Source organism: Bacillus rossius, chromosome 5 (genome assembly GCF_032445375.1).
Source record: "Bacillus rossius redtenbacheri isolate Brsri chromosome 5, Brsri_v3, whole genome shotgun sequence".
Classification (NCBI taxonomy): domain Eukaryota; kingdom Metazoa; phylum Arthropoda; class Insecta; order Phasmatodea; family Bacillidae; genus Bacillus; species Bacillus rossius.
Window position 1 is genome coordinate 37,424,050 of NC_086333.1, and position 22,092 is coordinate 37,446,141.

The following is a 22,092-nucleotide window of genomic DNA, read 5'->3' on the forward strand; positions in this document are numbered from 1 at the left end:
ACTTCGCAGACCCAGCATCGGAGCCTTGACTGGCAGCATCGTCAGCAAGCGCCGCAAATTGATTGCTTGTGGGCAGCAAAAAGGTCGGCGCAGAGTCCGGGATGGACTCGGCCGGATGAGCAGCATGCGGTTGCCTCCGAAATGGGCGATCAGCCATAATGGAAGTACAAAACACAGCCGCAAATAGCGAACAGCAATAGGTGGCACAGACAGCAGGCGACAGAAAACGCAATCAGCAACAGACACAATAGGGCAAAAAACAACAGGAGACTACAACAGGATCCAGCGCAGAACAGGCAGCAAAAACAGGAGCACGAAACAAAAGCAGCGAACAGCAGAACAGAAAAATTATACGAACTAGCAACATAAGCAAAGCACAGGCAGCACAATGCACAGCAAAAGAAAAGAAACCATACGGCGCCAAGCAACAAGGGACTGTACAAGTGAGGCGAAAGCAAGCAGCACTTGGATAGTAACATACATAACACACTAACTCGCATGTAGAAGTAGCAGCAGGAGGAGAATAACATCAGCGACGAATAATCGGAGTCAAAGCGGAAAACCAACAAAAACGAAAAGACGAAGTGCAAGTGACATCGCAAACAGCAAAAGGACTGGCACACCACACAGACAAACAGCGAAAACAGCGAGAAGCAGGGACGACCAGCAGAGGAACAGCAAAACAGCAGTCGTAGATCCAGGATGCCAGCGAGGGTGAAGTAGCTGAGCAGCAGCACGATAGGCGGCAGCACGGCACGCGGCCGATGCTGCCACCCAGTGGAGACGACGTAAGCTCGACGGAGACGGCGATAGGAGTTTGCGTCCGGCGACACCCTACTACAGCTATATGCACAAGTTCCCTAATTACGCTACGACGTTCACGAATGCGGCGCTCGGTGTCGGAGCAGCGAGGCAGCCTGCTGGCTGGATATCCCTGGTGGTCGCGACGAGTCTCCTCTCTCAGCGGAAAATGGGACCCCTTTTATACTCTGTGAACTGCTAGTATCGAGCATGGTAGATTGTTCTCGGTCGGGGCAACCGGAACCGGCGCCTGCGGCGATGTCCAGTTGGCAGCCCGCCAAAACGAGCCTCCCCGAGGGCTCCCGAGCGGCTCCGAACATAATGCGCGCAGCGCGCGAATACTTGGCTTGTGCTGGTTGCATCGGCGCGCGGTTAGGCGCCGCGCGATACATCTTAATGTGCGTATGCGGAACACACGCAACAATTTGTACGAGAGTGTTTGAATATCGTCATTCCTGACCGTTGAATTGGTCTTAATGGTCGAGACCACAGAGCTCTTTTTCGTTGGCCTCCACGATCACCTGACATAACATCAAGCGATTTTTTTCTTTGGGACTTTATAAAAGATCGTGTCTACTTTCCGCCGCTACCTAATTATTTGCCAGAGTTGAGACACAGAATTGAAGAGGCTATGGCTTCCATTACTTTGGACGTGTTAACCAAAGTTTGGGAATAATTGGACTTTAGGTTGAATGTGTGCTACATAACTAAAGATGCACATATTGAACTTTTGTAAGAATAAAGTGGTCGTTTACCTTCAATTTGATGTGTGATTTCTTGTAAATAGTAAAGATTAAATTGTTATAGCATACCATTGAAACAGGGAATTCTTTTATGGACACTCTGTACCATGTTCAAAACAGCGATGTTCAGAACACAATAGAGACGCTCTGTTGTCAGCAGGATCCGCAACTGGGCACGATGGTCGCGGTAGAGCTACTCGCCCACGAGATGTCCATCAGCAACTACCTGTTCTACTTCCTGGTGACCATCACGTCGTGCTTGTTCGCCTACTACTACTGGGAGAAGAGCCGGCAGATCGCCAAGATCGGAAACCTACTCCCGGGGCCCGACACACTCCCGGTGCTGGGCAACATCCACTTGCTGATGAACGTGAAGTCGCCCCAGGGTGAGCACATCGCACTCACTTCCGTGGCATAGAGAGTGCGGTGCCTTATGTTTAACGCCTTAATGCACGCCGAAAATAATTCTGTAGCGGTAAGCAATAGTATTTCACGTGCCAATAGTGTGTTCTATGATATTTTGCAGATTGTCTTTAATCGGAAGATATTTTTTTTCAAATCCAAATGTACCTACAGTTTGCTACATGCAGTTTTTTTAAAGAGATTTTTCCCAAATGTAATACACCTATTAATCGAAAATCCAATTATCATAGACTACCCTAGTTAGTAACTGTCAGACAGACAACTGTTATTTTATATTTTCATGACTGGTTTGTTCGATATATTTTATGGGAAAAACCAGTGACTAAAGCCTAAAAGAAAGTTATAGTCTGAAAAAAATGCAGGAAAGTATGACAGATTTTAGAAATGATTTTAGATGAAAAATTAATTAAATATAGTACAAAACCTTAAAACTAAATTTATAAGTGGTTTTACTTAATGAAGAATAATGAAATTCGGATAAATTTTTGTGAATCAGAAAATTGTAAATCAAGTATGACCTAATTCCTAAGATTTGTCACAAGATTAGCATGAAATTCAGCAGACATGAAATATTTTGTATGTTATTTATATTTGGCATCACAATATCAACAAATTTAATTGAATCTAATATTTATACATAAAATTGCTTATTATGTCCATACAGCTCTTTTTTCAATTTACATTTCAGTATTGCCACACCTATTAAAATATTTTTTTTTTCAAAATCATGAATGCATGCTGCTTCTGAGATGTGAGACAAATACGCATAGCGTTAGTTGGCGAGGGTGTAATATTGTGAAATGCTGGTATACAAACTACCCTCTTGCCGCACAATTGCACAAGGAGCAAAGAAGTATAAGGGCGGAGTTGGACCGAGCCATGCAAATACCAACCCAAAACTAAACAACAAATAATCAAATAAAATAACTGATTACTTTGAACGAGGTGTTAGAGATCAAACCTATAATAACTATAAATAAATTATTTCAATTACCCAGTTAATTTAAAATGTTATTATGACATTATTTATTTTTATTTGGAGCTACCCAAAAAATAAAGGCAAAACATTTTGAACAACTCAATGCGATTGTTACATAGATATTTAAAAACATCTTTCGGATGCTATGCAAACATGGCTAAGCTTATAAACTGTACCAGGAGTGTGTATTGGGGGCTCCGAGCGCAGGATTCAGGCTGAGGATTGAGAATGGGGTCAGTAACTGATTGGTATGACATCATGGCGGCCATATTGGATGAACTTGACCTTGACCTTTGACCTTGACCCGGCGGTCATCTTGGATACGCCATATTGGATCCACCATCCTGGATGACATCATCGTTACACTTTCAGTTACGTCTGCCATATTGAATTCTAGATCGTTGCACTTTTCATTATTGCCGCCATCTTGAAAATCTTTATTTACTATACAATTTTAAAGAAAATAATTAAAATTTATAAAAAATTATAATAAAATTTAATAAAAATACTAAAAAAAAACACACTTACGTCATGGAATCCTTGGTTCGAACCCGGTGAGGTCAAAAATAAAAAATGGGGACAGATCCTTCCTCCACAGAAGACGTCGTCAGACTGACCTCCCACCACTAATGCCAAACTATATATATCATCAGCTAGTATGAAGTCACGTCCGCCATCTCGTTTTCGTCTGCTGGAGGCCGACATCTTGTTTACATCTGCTGGAGTCCACTGACGCCATGTTAGATTAATTTTTTGTTCACCATATCTTTGACCTTGACTATTGGCATTTTACTTTGACCTTGACCTTTAACCATGACCTTGAAATTTGACCTTGACCATGGACATTGACATTGACTTTGAACTTTGACGTGGAACTTTGACCTTGACATTGACACCGATTGCCATCTTGGATCCTCCAACTTGTGTGTTCAGTACTCGTTACCAGGAGCGATAGTTAACATATATATCGTCTGCTAGAGGTCAGTGTCATCATCTGGTTTTCGTCTGCTGGAGACCACCATCTTGTTTTTGTCTACTAGAGTGCGATACATTCATATTAGTTATAATTTAACGTGCTAGAGTGCATTAATCATTTATTATTACTGTGACATCCAGGGACGTAACTAGATATTTTTCCACCCGGGGGAACATTTCATCTTGGCGCCCCCCCCCCCCCTTATTTAATTTTTCCCCAAACCAACAAAGAAAAATTTATCGACAACATGTCATCATATTACCACTACATATGAATTCCACAATTCCAAATATTTTTTATTAATTAGATAACAAACGAATGTATTTATTTACAGAAATTTCATTTTTACTACAAGATAAAATACCCACTTATGTCTAAGCTACTTAATTGACATGTAATCTAAGAGTAGCATTTTTGATATATACTTTCACAATATTTAAATAAATGCTGCAAATTAAATAAAAAGTTTATCATCAAATGACAGAACAATATGTGTGGACTGAATCGACAAAAAGAACAGGATATATGATTATGATAAATTGAGTTAATATTATGAATAAAATATTTCACTCAAGTTGTTATCTTGAGAGTCATAATTATACATTTGACACAATATCTTAATCTACTAGCTAACTGTGATAAAAAAATTAATTCACACACAGAATGCTTGAACTAAAACTTAACTTTACGGGCTCTCTTGGCTGCTAATGTTTTTACAATGCCCTCAAAAGACAGCTTTGAAACTAACTTGTGCTCTATTGACATGATGCTCAGGTTGGTTAGTCGTTGCTGACCTGTTAAATTTACAAGGTAATTTTTTATGATTTTTAGTTTGCTAAAACTCCTTTTATTAGAGGCGGTTGAGACTGGTATTGTGCAAAAAATGCTGTCGTTATGTTGGGGTATGCGTCTTCAAGCCCATTCTTATATATTAATGGCAGAGGATCTACTGGTGAAGCTGTTTTCATATTAGGGCTTAAATCCAAGGCATGATACTTAAAACTTTCAACTTCTATCGCCAGCTCGTCCCTGTTTAAGTCTTCTTTATATGTGGTAGCTAAATCAAGTGCCTGTTTCTTCAATTCTTCTCCATTTAGTGTTTCAAACAGAGCTCCATTGTGGAAACCAAATAATATATTCATGTTTTGAATAGTTTGAAACCTTTGTCTCAGTTCACTCAGAATCCGATCTATTATTTGTATAATCAACAGTCTGAACTTTTTTCTTCTGAGAATTCATAGCTTTCATCTTCACCCTTTTCATCAACCATCCGCTTTTTCTTTCTTCCCCTTACTTGTTTATGCTATTTCTTTCGCTTCTCTGATTGCGTTTGTGGAACTATTTAACCTTTCTGATCCTATTTCTGATATCAGACGGTTAATATGTTTTGCTGATAGATCGATAGTGATGTCATCTCTTTGTAATAATTTGTTGACGATATCAATACGGCTTGGTTCCCTATACCAAAAACAGGAGAAGACAATGAATTCAAACTTTCTGATATTTCTTAGAAAATAAGTTGCTTCTGTTTTTGTTTCAGCTGTTGTTATTGGTCTGGTCACGAAATCATTCAAAGCATCTATAATCTTGTCTAGATGCTTATATATTACAGCTACAGCTTCTCTCTTAGTCGACCATCTGGTATTGCTTTGCAGTTTGAGATATAAGGGAACATGTTGCACTAGAACCTCCCATCTATTGGTGGAGGAAGCAAAGAAATTGTAGAGACAATTAAGTTGGCCAAAGTAGGACTCTGCCTCTGGTGATAAGCTAGCAGCATTCACCCCAACTAAATTTAGCGAATGTGCTGCACATGGCACGAAATATGCCAAACTATTTACTTCTTTGATTCGAGATTGAAATCCCTTGTACACACCAGCCATGTTTGACCCATTATCATATGACTGCCCTCTGCAATTATTAATATCTAATCTATCATTTCTGAGTTTTTCTAAAATCTCTTCTGAAAGAGCCAATCCAGTTTTTTCACTAACTATTATGAGATCAAGAAAACTTTCCACTTACTCAGGGCCATTTTCGGTGATCTTCACGTAACGAAGAACTTCAGACATTTGTTCAAAATGGCTTAGATAGGGCGTGCAGTCAAACATAATGGAAAAGTATTTAGAAGCTTTTATGTCTTTAACTGTATGTTCTCTTATTTTTCAGTGATAATTTCTAAAAATTCATTTTGGATATAAGGAGAAAAGTAGCTGACCTGGCCCTTTATATGGCGGAGAATATGCTCTCTCAGTTGGGGATGATAATGAGATACCAGCTCTATTGTGTTTTTTAAAAAGTTGCCACATCTAGGGTCACCAAAGTCTAGGGATTCATCGGAATCTCTTAATGGACTACCTTGTTTTGCTAAATGTATAATAACATCAATTATTACATACAAAACTCCTCTCCAGTGTGTTTCCTCCTGTGCTATTTGATCCTGCAGGTCTTTATCAATACAAGAGCATTTATTTTAGGATGATTCCAATGTTTTCCACGAGTAAAACACTTTTTGTGGTTAAGTGAATTTTCATGCTCAGGAATCCTTTCACTCAACTTTTTCCACTTAGTAAAACCTTCCTCCTTGGCCAAAACAGATACTTTTTGTTCAGAGAACATGTAGGAAAAAAGTTTGCATGGTATACAAAACAAGGCATTTTTTGATTGACTGTATGTTAGCCATGTTCGGCGTTCCTTTAGACCACCAGCCAATGTTTTGGTGAACCAGTTTTTGGTTAAATTTCTTCCATCTCTTGAGGTGTTACTTAGATCAGGTTCTACCTTCCCCTCGTTCAATAATCCTGATACTATTAAGCATCATTCTGTATCCGAAAATGCTGCAGGCCACTTCCCGGGGTCTCTGAAATAAAAATTAATAGCAGGCTCACCCTGGACGAGGTCCTTTGTCGGAATTGTAGAATCCGAAAAAAATGCCTTTGATGTTCCAACAGTAGTCGTAAAATGCTGCTCGGATGCAGTGCATGGTTGGAACTCATCTTCATTGATGACTTGTGTTACTGGAATTTGAAGTTCTTCTTGATGGCTTCTTGCCCGCTCACTCTCTGTTCCAGTTACACATACCTCTTGAATTGAATGTTCCTCAGGATCGTTACTGCTACTGCTACCACCTACAAAACAAAACCAAAGTAATTAGACTTGTTTGATCAATGAGTAAGTCTAGATATGTGATTTCTGTGTAAGCTATTGCTATACTATTTTGAAATTCTAATTTGAGCTGGTAAATCCTATACTCTTTGTCTGAAACAATTTTTATAAGACTAACCATTGCTGCAAAGGGTTGAAAAAAGAGGGGTGAAATTAAAAAAAAGAATAAAATTCTTACCATTGTAACACCCCTCGTGCCTCACAATTGAATTATTTTAAAAGGAGCCTTGGAAACTTGCTGGATAAAAAAAAGTTAAATAAATTGAATTACCAGAGGCGACACGAGGTGGGGAACAAACAAAATTTAGGAACTTCCTGTAACAAGCAAGGAGGAAGTGGGTGGATCGTTAAAATCAATAAATAAAAACTACACGATTAACTTGATCTATAGTTTCCCTGTTTTATTTGCCCTGATGAATTATCTTGTTTCCATTATTTTACATACAAAAGGTTTTAACAAGTTTCAAAGATAAAAAAAAACAAAAGAAAACGAAAAGGGGCCGGCCCGCGATTATTTAAAACAAAGTACATTCTTAGTTTGAAATATAAACATTTGCATTATGAGTTTCACACCCAAAATTGGATGGATCCGATTATTACATTGATAATTAGTTCTATTCGTTCTACATGTTCTTGAGGAAAACACTGGTCGCTGGTGGGTTGGTCATCCGCTTAAGATAGTTCGTAGCTAGGTAAGGGGAAAATGTTGAATTTACATTACCACCAGGGGTCTTCAAACGATCACGTCGTGTAGTAGAAACGTTTCTTCTAATGTGACCCACGGAACAGGAGGGGGGGGGGGGGGTGTGGCCACGAGATGGGAGCAATCAGTCTCTCCCTGTCTTCGACCCTGTCTGCAACAGTCCAAATCAAAACTGATTAGAACTTGTATACAGGCAGTCTATGGGGCAGAAAATGCCCAAAAAAAATTTAAGGGAAAAAAAAGGGGGGTCGCGAATTATCACTCACCAAAACAGGGGAGTTGCCCAGCACGCTGCAGTCGTGGAGTCAGCCAGGGTCTGGAGCTCGCGAATTGCGCGGCAGGACGCGGATGATTTCTTCATGATAATATTTCAAAGAAAAAAAATTTCGAAGGCAAATAATTAAACTATGCAGACAGACTAATCTACTAGGATTGACTTGAGGGATAGCATCCCTTATACAAAGCGACTACATAGTCGTTAGCGGTCGGATGAAGTCTTGCAGAGTCTGCCGATTCGCCGATACTCGCTGGAGATCTGTCTGCAGACGCGACGCGAGTTGGTCTGTTTCGCGGCAAACCGCGTCTCGTAATTAAAAGTGGCCGCCGGCTCTTACAGGTGGAGGGGGGTCTGGGCCGCCGAAAGATTCCGAACTTGCCCGAATGCGGGCGGAAAAAAAACTCTGGCAGCAGTTTTGAAGTTGGCATCACTGGGCGACAGTAGAGGACTCTGTCGGAGGGGTCTGAGTTGAAAACAATCGACTCGCCCACGGCGACCATATAACTCAAGGGAGAGCAGGTGCTGCTCTCTGGCGCCCTAGAGGGTAGGCTAGCAGAGAAGTTCGCGACTTGGTCGCTAGGTAGCGCTTGCAATCAGTTTTGGCGCACTCGTTTTTGCGAAGAGACCTTGGGGACGGTCACTGTTGTCCAGGGGGTTACGACCGGTCATTGGTCTTACTTGGAACTGAGAAGGGGGGGGGGGGTGAGGGTAAAATGCAACGCTGCTGGGAATCTACGCCCCGTCGTGGCTGCAGAGGAGCGAACTTAACACTAATACGTGATGAAAAAGGCCAATCTCAGCTCGTCTCTGAGAACTGGTCGCCTGCAAGCTACAGGCTTGTCTATGCAGTTAGGGTCACGAAGAGAAATGATATTACAGGCTTGAGGCGTGACTGAAGGCGGGGGAAATGGTAAGCTGTCTGCATGTCAGGGATTAGGCCAGCAAAATATCCGATACGCCGATGGGAAAGGGGCTTCAGAGCACTGAGACAAAGTTTAACTCAGCGGAGTACACCCGAATAACAAATTAAAATTACACTATAGTAGAGCAAATAAAATTTCCACACAAAAATTTAAAATCATAATAAAAATTTAAAATATATCGTGTCGAATTTACTAATTAATGGCACATACTTCCCCCCTGAAAGACGGAGTCAGGGTGGCCCACTTGAGCCACCAAAAACCTGGGTTCCAGAAACTTACCCTGTACCAGGATCTACTGTAGTAAACTACTTACATATAAAAAAATATCTTGATCAAATCGAAGGTATGTTATAATTAATTAATTAACACTTAACGATGAATGAAGTAATGAGGAAAGTTGATCTCAGATGTTGGGAATGGTGTCACGTGACAAAACTCTAAAGATGGGCACTGTGAGGCGGGCCGAATAGCACTGAGGCCGAAACAAGGGAAATGCGTCCTTGAGCACTCAGTGACTGATGGGGATTGTAACCCCTGGAAATGGGTATGGTAACCCGTAACTTACAAAATATATTTGGGAATAGAACCCCTGTACAATTGTCTTTCCATAAAAAACCGAAGGCATAGGGACTTAGCCCTGCACAGTCAGGCCATGGAGAAGACGGTCAAATTTGCTGCTTCCCCGAAGGTAAAACAGTTCCTCAGTCCCAGAGTGACACAGGGCCTAAGGGTAAGATTCCCTTGGCGGGTTTTTAAATTATTGGGGTTGGAACCCTAAAAGACCAACAATCTTTATGAATGAATGAGTTTTAAAAAAAATTAAATATTCGACAGATTTAGAAATTTTAGCGCATACAACTCTGATGTTCAATATAACTAACTAATATTTATTATTTAACTGTTCTCTGCAAACAAAACAATAAATTAACGACTCTTCGCACTCAAACTTAAATTATTTTTTTTGGAAAAGTAAAATTCAATAAACCAACAATTATAAATCAAAAAGGGATAAATTATAATGGAGCGGTTAGATCTTCCATGACTGCTGATAGGTTTCACACTGCCTGAGAGGGGGTTTGAACATAGGCCTTCTAAAGGTGAGTGGTGGGAATGTAACCCAAAGAACACTCGAAAATGGTCATGGCTCGTTGGCTCAGAGGACCCTAACTTTTGCGCCGCTCGTTGGCTAGCTTGACCTAGCTCCTATTTTAGAAAAACACATAAAAGAAACCAGTTTGCCGTCTGGAAGTCACGTAGCTCTTAATTAAATAAACAATCTCATCGATAGCGATGTAAAAGAAATACAGCTTTGGGGGTAGAATGCAAAGAAAAAAAAATGGCTAGATGTGACAGCTTCTGTGCTTAGAATCTATGTACGTCGCTGTACATCACATGTACGTACAAGGAAAATAAAGAAATAATCACATAAAGGTTTTTACGCTACGTCAATTTAAAACAAACTACAAACATTATTCTTGCTTAATTTACGAATTATGATTATTAAAAAAACTGAACTTAATCAAAAATTAAATAGAAAAATTCGTCAAACAAAATTCATGAAGATTAAAAAAGAAATGTCAGAGAAGTATTACTAAGTTAAAAAAAATAAAACAATTTACGTCAAGCAGCTTGTTCAAGACTGAACTTACATATGGAAAAATTAAAACTTTAAGGTATCTTAAATTACATAGAGTGGGCTAGCCTCGAGACAGGATGCTTAAGCGTACCCAAATTAATTTAGTGGACCTCTCGTTGGAGGTTGAAAGGATTTCACCACTCTCGGTGATTACTATAAACATTACAATGAGGCTAGTCACCTCGTAGGTACTTAATTTCGGGCAATACGTATTTTAATATGCTTGATTATATTATTATTATTTTATTACTCTATTATGTTTTCAAGTATTATTACTTTAATAATGTAAGACGTGAAATTCTTATAAGGCAAATGTCTTTCAGTATAGTTAGAATTAATTATTAAGGTGGGGGGGGGGGCCCTTGATATGTAAATTAAAATCTATATTTAAATATTATGTGCGTGTTTATTAGTAATGGCGTTAGTAGCCTAAAAAGTACTCTTAACTTATAGTTATTTGTTCATATGTAAATTTAATAATTAAATTTAAACACATTTAGCTGACTACTGTGGGACAACAGTGGAAAACTATAACTTATTTGACTCTCAGTCATAAAGTAACTACGGCGGGCGGAGATAAACCAAGCCCGGCGTCACGACAAAGACGTCAGCTGTGGTCACCCCTCGAAGATAAGCGGGCGGCAGAGGCCGCTCAAAGAAGAAGGGGGGGGGGGGGAGGAAAACAAACATGACAGCTCCCATGTGGCTGTCGGGAAAAGGATGTGAGCGGAACAGTTGCTCACGTAAAAATTTGCTATGGTCCAGGATTAATTGGACAAAAACAAAAAAATATACGTCGCGGGCATTCGTCTCGCGCTACTGGGAAAGTAAGGTTCCAGGTGAGATTACAGTTGGACACCCCTACGAAGGTCGTACCGGGCGCACAGGGCGCTGAACTGAACATGAAGCCACGGACGTGCGCCGTGAGAGATAACCGGCACGTAGAGACGGAGGAGGGGTGTCTGTGGCCTTGTGTGTGTCTGCGGCTGCGCCGCAGCAGGGACAACAGCTGTGGCTTGCTGAAAGACGTCTCGCGCGCTACGCGCTAGCCTAAGTCCACACGGAAATTTTACTCAAGATAAATTAATTTTAAAATTTTAACTCAATATAACTACAGGGTGTACCAGCGATCAGTTTACAATATTATTACAAAATTGCTATTATCAAAAATTAATTAAAAATTTTTTTTTTACTTTTATTTTAATTTTAGATATGCTTATATTATTCAGGTATGCCTATAGACCAAGGAAACCATGCTCTGCTACCAAGTTGTAACACCCCTCGTGCCTCACAATTGAATTATTTTAAAAGGAGCCTTGGAAACTTGCTGGATAAAAAAAAGTTAAATAAATTGAATTACCAGAGGCGACACGAGGTGGGGAACAAACAAAATTTAGGAACTTCCTGTAACAAGCAAGGAGGAAGTGGGTGGATCGTTAAAATCAATAAATAAAAACTACACGATTAACTTGATCTATAGTTTCCCTGTTTTATTTGCCCTGATGAATTATCTTGTTTCCATTATTTTACATACAAAAGGTTTTAACAAGTTTCAAAGATAAAAAAAACAAAAGAAAACGAAAAGGGGCCGGCCCGCGATTATTTAAAACAAAGTACATTCTTAGTTTGAAATATAAACATTTGCATTATGAGTTTCACACCCAAAATTGGATGGATCCGATTATTACATTGATAATTAGTTCTATTCGTTCTACCTGTTCTTGAGGAAAACACTGGTCGCTGGTGGGTTGGTCATCCGCTTAAGATAGTTCATAGCTAGGTAAGGGGAAAATGTTGAATTTACATTACCACCCGGGGTCTTCAAACGATCACGTCGTGTAGTAGAAACGTTTCTTCTAGTGTGACCCACGGAACAGGAGGGGGGGGGGGGTGGCCACGAGATGGGAGCAATCAGTCTCTCCCCGTCATCGACCCTGTCTGCAACAGTCCAAATCAAAACTGATTAGAACTTGTATACAGGCAGTCTATGGGGTAGAAAATGCCCAAAAAAAATTTAAGGGAAAAAAAAGGGGGGTCGCGAATTATCACTCACCAAAACAGGGGAGTTGCCCAGCACGCTGCAGTCGTGGAGTCAGCCAGGGTCTGGAGCTCGCGAATTGCGCGGCAGGACGCGGATGATTTCTTCATGATAATATTTCAAAGAAAAAAAATTTCGAAGGCAAATAATTAAACTATGCAGACAGACTAATCTACTAGGATTGACTTGAGGGATAGCATCCCTTATACAAAGCGACTACATAGTCGTTAGCGGTCGGATGAAGTCTTGCAGAGTCTGCCGATTCGCCGATACTCGCTGGAGATCTGTCTGCAGACGCGACGCGAGTTGGTCTGTTTCGCGGCAAACCGCGTCTCGTAATTAAAAGTGGCCGCTGGCTCTTACGGGTGGAGGGGGGTCTGGGCCGCCGAAAGATTCCGAACTTGCCCGAATGCGGGCGGAAAAAAAACTCTGGCAGCAGTTTTGAAGTTGGCATCACTGGGCGACAGTAGAGGACTCTGTCGGAGGGGTCTGAGTTGAAAACAATCGACTCGCCCACGGCGACCATATAACTCAAGGGAGAGCAGGTGCTGCTCTCTGGCGCCCTAGAGGGTAGGCTAGCGGAGAAGTTCGCGACTTGGTCGCTAGGTAGCGCTTGCAATCAGTTTTGGCGCACTCGTTTTTGCGAAGAGACCTTGGGGACGGTCACTGTTGTCCAGGGGGTTACGACCGGTCATTGGTCTTACTTGGAACTGAGAAGGGGGGGGGGTGAGGGTAAAATGCAACGCTGCTGGGAATCTACGCCCCATCGTGGCTGCAGAGGAGCGAACTTAACACTAATACGTGATGAAAAAGGCCAATCTCAGCTCGTCTCTGAGAACTGGTCGCCTGCAAGCTACAGGCTTGTCTATGCAGTTAGGGTCACGAAGAGAAATGATATTACAGGCTTGGGGCGTGACTGAAGGCGGAGGAAATGGTAAGCTGTCTGCATGTCAGGGATTAGGCCAGCAAAATATCCGATACGCCGATGGGAAAGGGGCTTCAGAGCACTGAGACAAAGTTTAACTCAGCGGAGTACACCCGACTAACAAATTAAAATTACACTATAGTAGAGCAAATAAAATTTCCACACAAAAATTTAAAATCATAATAAAAAATTAAAATATATCGTGTCGAATTTACTAATTAACGGCACACCATTAACACTATTAAATTCATTACCTTTTATTGTAAAACCTAAAAATATTATCTACAAGCTTCGTCTAAATAAATTATTTATTTTTCATATGCCCAGCCATTACTGCAAGGGGCGGAAAATAACAGGGGTTGAAAGACAAAAAAAAATTCTACTCCCTTAGTAGGCACACTATTAAATCGGTACAAATTATTTGAAAATTGTATTTGTATTAAAATTGTTTTGATGAGTCAAACCATTATTGCAAGGAGTTGAAAAAACTTGGGATTGGAGTAAGAAAATAAATAATATTTTTCAACCATGTACACTACAAATCCATTCCTATTTTTTAAAAAATTTCTAAATATTGTCTAAAACTAATATTAAACAATTTTTTATCTGACCAATTATAACTGCAAGTAACATGGTTTGAAATTAAAAAGAGGCATTATATTTTTTAAATATACCTATATACTATCGAATCCGTAATAATTTGTTTATAAATTCTCAACTTCATCGAAAACTTTGGCTGAAACAATTTTTGATGAAACGAATTACTACCGCAACACAGGTTTTGAAATTTAATAAAAATTAAAACATCCTTAATAAGTATAAAATTGGTTCGAATTTATTTTAAACCGTCTTAAAATTATCATAATCCTTGTTGCAAAGAAAATTTTTATATGACCACGTTTTTAGTGCAAGGAATGAAAAAAAAAGTGTTAGAAGGTCAAAAAAATTAAATAATTACCTACCTTAGATGACACATAATATGAAAATCGTTCTATGCCCTTAAATGCTGGATACATTGAGTTAGAAATTTACAAATATTCAATCGAGCATTTTGTAATATTAGAGAACATAAATAATTTAAGTACATTAAGTAATTAAAATGTTCCGGAAGTTTATAGGAGTCTTCAAAATACTTCAAGAGTAAATGTGTATTACTTCGAAATCTACATGCACCTGTAGGCTGTGCCAAAAGGGATTTTATTTTTAATATTCATTTCAAAGGTCTATTTGATCCAATTTCCATAAAAAATATTTTTATATCCTGGCTACCGAACTGGTATCTTAGGATTATTGCTAATCCATCCAGTATTTTTGAGTTTTTATAGTGAACCTTGCTCTCTCAAAATGCATTCTGCTAAATCATTGATTAAAAAAATATATTATTATTAGAAAATATTTAAATTACTGCTTTTCCAAAGATGTTAATATAAATTACCCAAAAACCTACAAAATAGTACAATAATTGTATACACATAAATATCAAGTTTAATCATACATAATTTTGCTTTACAAAGCGTTGAATTAAACATACATTACCAGCAAATAGGCAGATAGACATGCGCAGCAAAGTACTAATGTCATTTATTTGCGTATCGACTTAAAAAATGTTCAAAATTATATATTAGATCTAACAGTGGCCCTATTTAAGTTCTAATGCAATACTTTTCTATTGCAAAAAATATAATAAGAAAGTAACATTATAAAAAATATTGTTACCTTCTTTTTTTCAAGTAAGTTAATAACGTACCTTCTTCATTAACGTCTTTGACATTAAGCCAAGATGATAACAAGGACAAAGACTGGCGAGCTTCTTTTACTCGTTCTTTAGCTCTTCTTTTGAATTCTGCACCAGACGGTTTTTTGACATGTTTTGAGATTAAACACGATTGTCAAACACAATTGAAACAGTTTGCGAAATTGTGTATTCACATTAGCAAAAGTGACGTAACTGAGAGAACAGAAATGCTTCACACATGAAAAGATACTCCCGGGCGAATGACCCTACTGGGTTGTGGTTGTGATCAACTGAAGCTATTTCAGACATCCGATGCCTGACCTGGCCTGGGCGGGGCGGTGGGGGTGATAAATGTAGCGACTTTCCAAGGTCAGGTGGGGATTTCCCCCCATGGTTCCCACAGGGCCACGGCAGAGTTGCCAGACGTACAATCTAGAAGGTATTTGTACCTACCAAAATTCAGAGGTATGTACCTACCAGTTACCACCGTACCGTCGCAAGTTAGAATGTATGCGAATAATATCATTTTTATTAGCTTAAATATTATATATCTTCCAATATGAATAATTTCGTTAAACTGCTCTCGACTTTTTTTTTTGTTCTAGCACTACGATATTGAAGTAAATATATATAGTATAAATTACTCTGCCAGTTAAGCGCCCCTCCAAAAGCGGCGCCCTGGGCACAAGCCCCGTCTGCCCCCTTCCTCTAGTTTCGTCCCTGGTGACACCCGCCATCTTATAATTGGGACGGCACCTTGGAATTGTGTAAATATTCAGCTAGAAAATTCGGAAAAAATTCCAAAATTCATAAAATAATTTTTTAATCAATATACTGATTTATTTTATCGATTTCTGTCCTTGGTTTGATCCCTGGGCGATGCTAAAATTGCAATTTTATGTAAAATATAATAATTTCAATAAATCACGTTTAAAAACTGAAAAGTGGCTTAAATTATTTACTACCAGCCTCCAGTAAGCCGTTATGACTGCCATCTAGGACATTTTAATTATTGACCCATAAATTTAAAAAAAATTCTTAAATTCGCCAAAAACATCACTCATTAAAATAATGATTGAAGCTATAAATTTCTGTCCTTGTTTTGTTACACTCCTAAGTCACAACAGAGTAAACCCAAGTTATGTTATAACTTTGTTACACTTCACTCTCTCTTGATGACTGGGGGTAACTAGTGGATCTTTTAGTTTCAGAAGGCAAAATAATGATTTCGTCTAGATATTAGTACCTCTTTATTAATTTTACTTTTGATTATTTTCACATTAATATTTTATATGTTAATTAACAAAAATATATATAACATGGATTTATAATCATATTATTAAAAGAATGGGCCGGCCCTTATTAGACAATTTAATTTATCATTAACACAATTTAAATAAAATACGCAACAATAAACAGATTAAGCTCCCTAGGAGTGAGTTAAGTCCTGAAATAAAAAAAAGTATGGTGTTCAGATCAGTTCAACATCGTGGCCTAATGTTATTCTGAAGATCTAAAAGCTGAAGAACAGTAAGTTTGACGAAGGCTGGCCAAAGTTATGCTGCTACCGAGGCGTCCGGTTCTTGGAAACTTGTCTGTTCCTTGGAAACTTGTCCGTTCCTTGGAATCTGTCCGGTAATTGGAATCTATCCGGTTCTGGGACTGTCCGGTACTTGAACCCTGTCTGTGAACAGATCCGAAACACATATGTTCAGGACTGATTCACGATGATGGTCGGGATGTAAAGGTTGTTAAAACTCATCAAACAGGTAGATGGCTTCCAGGATCAGCACGAATGTGCTGAGCTCGTGAACTCGCGGTTGTCATGATTAAAAAAATTAATAAATTAATAAATTATGATGAAATAAACATGACTACTCCTACGAGATAGAGCTACATGGACTGACTAAAGACTAATCACTTCAGTCCAATATGACAGACGTAACTAAAAGTGTAACGATGATGTCATCCAAGATGGCGTATCCAAGATGACCGCCGGGGTCAAGGTCAAAGGTCAAGGTCAAGGTCATCCAAGATGGCCGCCGTGACGTCATACCAATCGGTTACTGACCCCATCCTCAATCCTCAGCCTGAAGCCTGCGCTCGGAGCCCCCAATACACACTACTTGTACCAACCCCAGAAAGTCTCTGCCAGCCAATTATAAATTATGTTGGCAGTAGTACATAATAGTTACTACTGTGGTGGGAGTAGGAATGAGGTTCCAGGATCCGATTGCCATCTTGGACGACCAAATTTTTAGTGAGAATTAAATATATAAATTTTTAAATTGTTGTTTGAACCCAGAAACAATAGCAGTACATTAATTAGATTCATATATCACATGGAAGTGTGAACCAAAGCGCGTGCCTTAGTTCCACAGATCAACCTGCCCCTTAATCTGTAGTCCGTGATGATCTAGGGCCACTCAACAAAAACCATCACATGCTCTAGTGCCTAGAAGTCTCCGTGTAGACGTATCTCGACCAGCGTGTAAGGCTCTTCATCTGCCCTGTCCCGGTTTGTTTAATAGGACATTACATCATGAGGTTGTTCGCACAGGCGTTATATCGAGCTCCGACCACTTGGGTACCGACTCGGTGTTCTTGGTGTTCACAAATTTGAGTCAAGCCGGAGTTTGGGGCTTGAACCATCGACACTTGCTATGTGAGTGTGACGGCTTAGGTATCATGGCCACCGTGGACCATTTTGTGATGTAGGCACCATGATGATTAGGTAGTTATTCAACAAGCGTGAAGCACTCCACATTCTCGCAATAATTACACAGCATTATACTATACTTAAGTTTTTTATTTACTCGTTTCTGGGCTAAATTCATGGCTGCCTTGCTGAGCGTCAGACATTATAAAGCTTATGTCATACCACTTTGAATTTCTCATGAGAAAAAGTGGTAAGTCTCTCGATGTCACTCGTTTATTCGTACCACCTAGCCTCCTTGCGTTAGCATCCTATTGGCTGGCTTATTGCTGAGAAGGTGCCAGCAATACTGGTGGGTAGTTCACCCGTGACACTCTCAGGCGAGACTGGCTGCGGTTCTTCTGGGCTTAGTCTGGGCGTGAGCAATCACTCACTATCCCATTGTGGTTGGCGGGAGTGGGCCTGACCCTGCGGGGAAGATGATTGTCGATTGAGGTCTCGGAGCTGTTGTAGGCTCTAGTTATCCGAGACATGATCCAACAGGTTCACAGAATGGGTGCATTGATGCAAATATATATCCTCTCTGAACCAATGGTAATCCCCTGCCTCATCGTGGCATCGCTGTTGGGGGCGTGGTGGTAGCTATGCTGAGATGGGCTTCCTCGGCCTATGGTCATAGCTTCGTCTCTAACTAAAGAGGACTCTGCCGGGCTAACCCCGCCTCACGGCATCTTCAATTGCCTGGCTGGGACCAGAAATGGTGATTGGGCTGAATCTGCGGACACCAGCAGATGTGATTGGAACCTTTATGGGGGGTTTGAATGCCAAGCCCTGGGGTATGGGTCCCAAAGGCCCCTCATAGTGAATGAGGAAATACCTATGGTAATGGTAAGGACTGAGAATTCCGCTGGAGTGCATGGGAGTACCCGGGCCTAAAAGGGCTGTAAACCATCTGAGCTCTGCCCAGCGGTTGGGTCGGGGGAGGTACCGAGGCACTCCGAGGCCCTCCTGTTTCTTTTCACAGCTTTCCTGGTCGCCGTTAGAAGAGTCCGGGCATGTCCGGGTCTTAATCGGATGTAAATCCTCTGGGTCAAGGTACGGCGTGTCGGAGGATCATCCGAGGAGATGAGGTCGTTCCAGTGGTGTGGCTCTGATACACGGCTTATCGGCTAGCTGTTGGCGAACAGTCTATGCCCCTTATAGACACCGAAGTTGGCAGTAGTGCGGGAACGATCGTTGATGGTGAAAGGATCACCGTTGAGGTTTCCTCTAAGGCCCTGGATCTGACTGGGTAGGACTCGTACTTGGTGGTGGTGCTCCGATCGCTTGGAACAGACTCTAGGGGTTCCCTACCCCTTTGATGAGTCGACGTTATGAGCGACGACACAGCTCCAGTTACTAACTAGCCTAGACCACTAGGAGAGGTTGGACAAGCCTCCACCAGACTACGGGTTCACTGAGTGTTTTGAAGGGTCCCAGCGTGATGTGGTAGATCGAGGTAGGCGTCAGCTGTGCATTAAGGTCTAAGGACTAAGGACACAGCCAACTGTGTGGATAGCTGAGTGAGGCAGGGGGCCGAGGGGAAAACTATGTTGGGATGGATAGTCCTAGTCTCTGGTAATAGCTGAAGCTCTAAAATCTTTCCCGATCAAAAGGGGACGCAATCCCTTATACAATTCCGGATTATTACTGGCTCTGGAATGATTAAAACAAATCTGTAGTTCTATTCTCAAACTACCCTAAAAGGGCGCAGATTTGGGAGGGGAGATAGAGAGGATAAGCCAGCCTTCGGGTCGGAAAACACTGTGGTCTAAAGTTGTTATTTGTTTGTATTACTCATTTTGTTGCAACTTTCTCGTCGTTGTGACCCCACTGAGTTCGTCTGTGCTGTGATATTTCTTATAACTAGTTACTTACACAGAATTTTCTGTCCTGTCTTTATATTTAATATTTTACATCATCTGATTTTGGCTTTTTTACAGTGTGTTTGCTATTTATCTTTTCTTTTTAGTTGTATCCATGATGTTCCGTACAAACTATTAATTTAAATGTCAAAAATATTGATTTTAATCGATCTTCCCCATTGCAAGAAACATTCAAATAAGTTAACCCTCAAAAAAGATACTCGTGATTTTTACATGAACTTATAATAATGCATTTCTAAATAAGCTATTGTTTCTTATAAATTTTGCTCTCACTTGCTTATTTGAAAAGATATCGTTCGCCGAGACACTTATAGGTACTGCTAGGCTCTGTGATCTTTTCTCAGACACAAAATGAGGAACTCTATTTTCTTGGATCAAACACAGCTACATTGGGAATTTAAACATTTTCCTAAATCCTACCTACAAAATGCAGAAAAAAGTATTATTAAATACGAGGGCGTATCAATTAGTTACACACATAACCATATTTAAGTAAGACACTAAACAGCAAAAATGTAATTATTAACTTAAAAGGGCGCTACTGACTGGGCGCAATGCAATATCTCGTGATTTTACGTACCGATAGCTTTCGTCACTCATCGGTGAAATGGGATCAGTCATTTCATCGTCAACTATGGGAGCAACGAGCGCTCTCCGATTCCCGTCTGAAGAAGTACCACCAATGAAGAAGTTCCATCCATGAAGTTTCACCCATGAAGGCGGTGAGAAGTTTGACTCCGATGCGAACTCAAACAGGCCGTGCTCTTCACGCATTCGACGGATTTCTATCAGACCAGGATTTTAAAACTCACCCATCGTCGGGACAAATGTTTCAACATGCATGGAAGTTATGTGGGAAAGTAATAAATGGATAATCCTTTCATTTCTGTTTCATATTGTCATTAATTGCTTTGTCCCTTTTTTATATTATGTGCGGTATTTATTGATACGCCCTCGTATTGACGTAGAAAAACAATCAAGTTGTTATAATTGTGAAGATTGCGATTCGTATTGTGTAAATTAGTCAACTTTATGTACTTAACACAAGTATTGTAATTTTAAGAGATTTTATTTTGAACATTAAATTTAATCAGATAATTTGTTTTATGAGCATATTTGTAATTATTTGGATTTCCTATTCAAATGCTCCTTTTATCACTATAAAAGACAACAATGTTAAAAGTATAAGTTAAATCTATATTTCTATAATTCTCGTTTTCAGAAGCTATGTCCAAGCTAATAGATGTTACGGCACCATATAAATGTTATGGTATTGGAAGAGGATGGCTTGGTCCTAAGCTTTTGGTATTCCTAGGAAAGCCTGAAGATATAGAGGTGAGTACTACTTGCCAACTTGTTATTGCCAGTTTCTCATCATAATAACAGAGAATTGTTCATTTCTGTTTTATGGAGGTTGTTGAAGGCAAAACCGCGTGTTAAATATAATTAATGAAATAATAAACAAACGCAAGTATAATTTTAGAAATTCAAGTACCTTAAATACATGCATGTGCTTAACAGTAGAATATATTTTCGAATTCGCTAACAAAATTATAATTCAAATCACCCCAGGTATGTACAAAGAGTACGTTAGTAGTATGTTTTGGTTCCTCCGGCGCCAGGCGTCAGGGTGGGCAGCCGAGGAAAAGACCGCCATCTTGGATTGTGACGTCATGGCGGCCATCTTGGATAACCGTGACCTTGACCTTTGACCTTGACCTTGACCCCGACGACTATTTTGGATCCGCCATCTTGGCTCCGCCATTTTGGATGACGTCATTTTGTTTTCTCGGACATTCCGGCATTTTGTTTTCCAGCATTTTGAATTATGATGTCACCGTTGCAATTTACATTACAGCCGCTATCTTTAAAATCTTTATTTATTATCCGATTTTAATGAAAAATTGTTTAAAAGTTATAAAAAATTCAATTAATAAAACTTTAATAAAAATATTTAAAAACATACATGTATGACATGGAGCTCGGAGTCCTGGGTTAGAACCCGATGAGGGCAAAAAAATAAAAATGTCGACCGATCCTTCCCTCACAGTGGCTGCTGGCAGACTGACCCCCACCACTTTTTTCATAGCATATATATCATCAGGAAGTATGCTGTCATGTCCGCCATCTTGAAAATCCGTAATTTTAATGCTATAGATTCGGGAAAAATTCCAAAATTCATTAATT

General features: G+C 39.9%; 1 protein-coding gene across 2 annotated transcripts in view; it reads left to right on the top strand.

Moving 5' to 3' along the window:
• Positions 1 to 22,092, top strand: part of LOC134531711 (cytochrome P450 4g15-like) — a 164,047-nt gene that overhangs the window by 71,412 nt on the left and 70,543 nt on the right. For both annotated transcript variants that reach the window (XM_063367530.1, XM_063367529.1), the window contains exons 2-3: positions 1,705 to 1,930; positions 21,128 to 21,240. In XM_063367530.1, coding sequence (XP_063223600.1) covers positions 1,723 to 1,930; positions 21,128 to 21,240 — 321 coding nt within the window. In that variant the 5' untranslated portion in view covers positions 1,705 to 1,722. The remainder of the gene's footprint in view (positions 1 to 1,704; positions 1,931 to 21,127; positions 21,241 to 22,092) is intronic.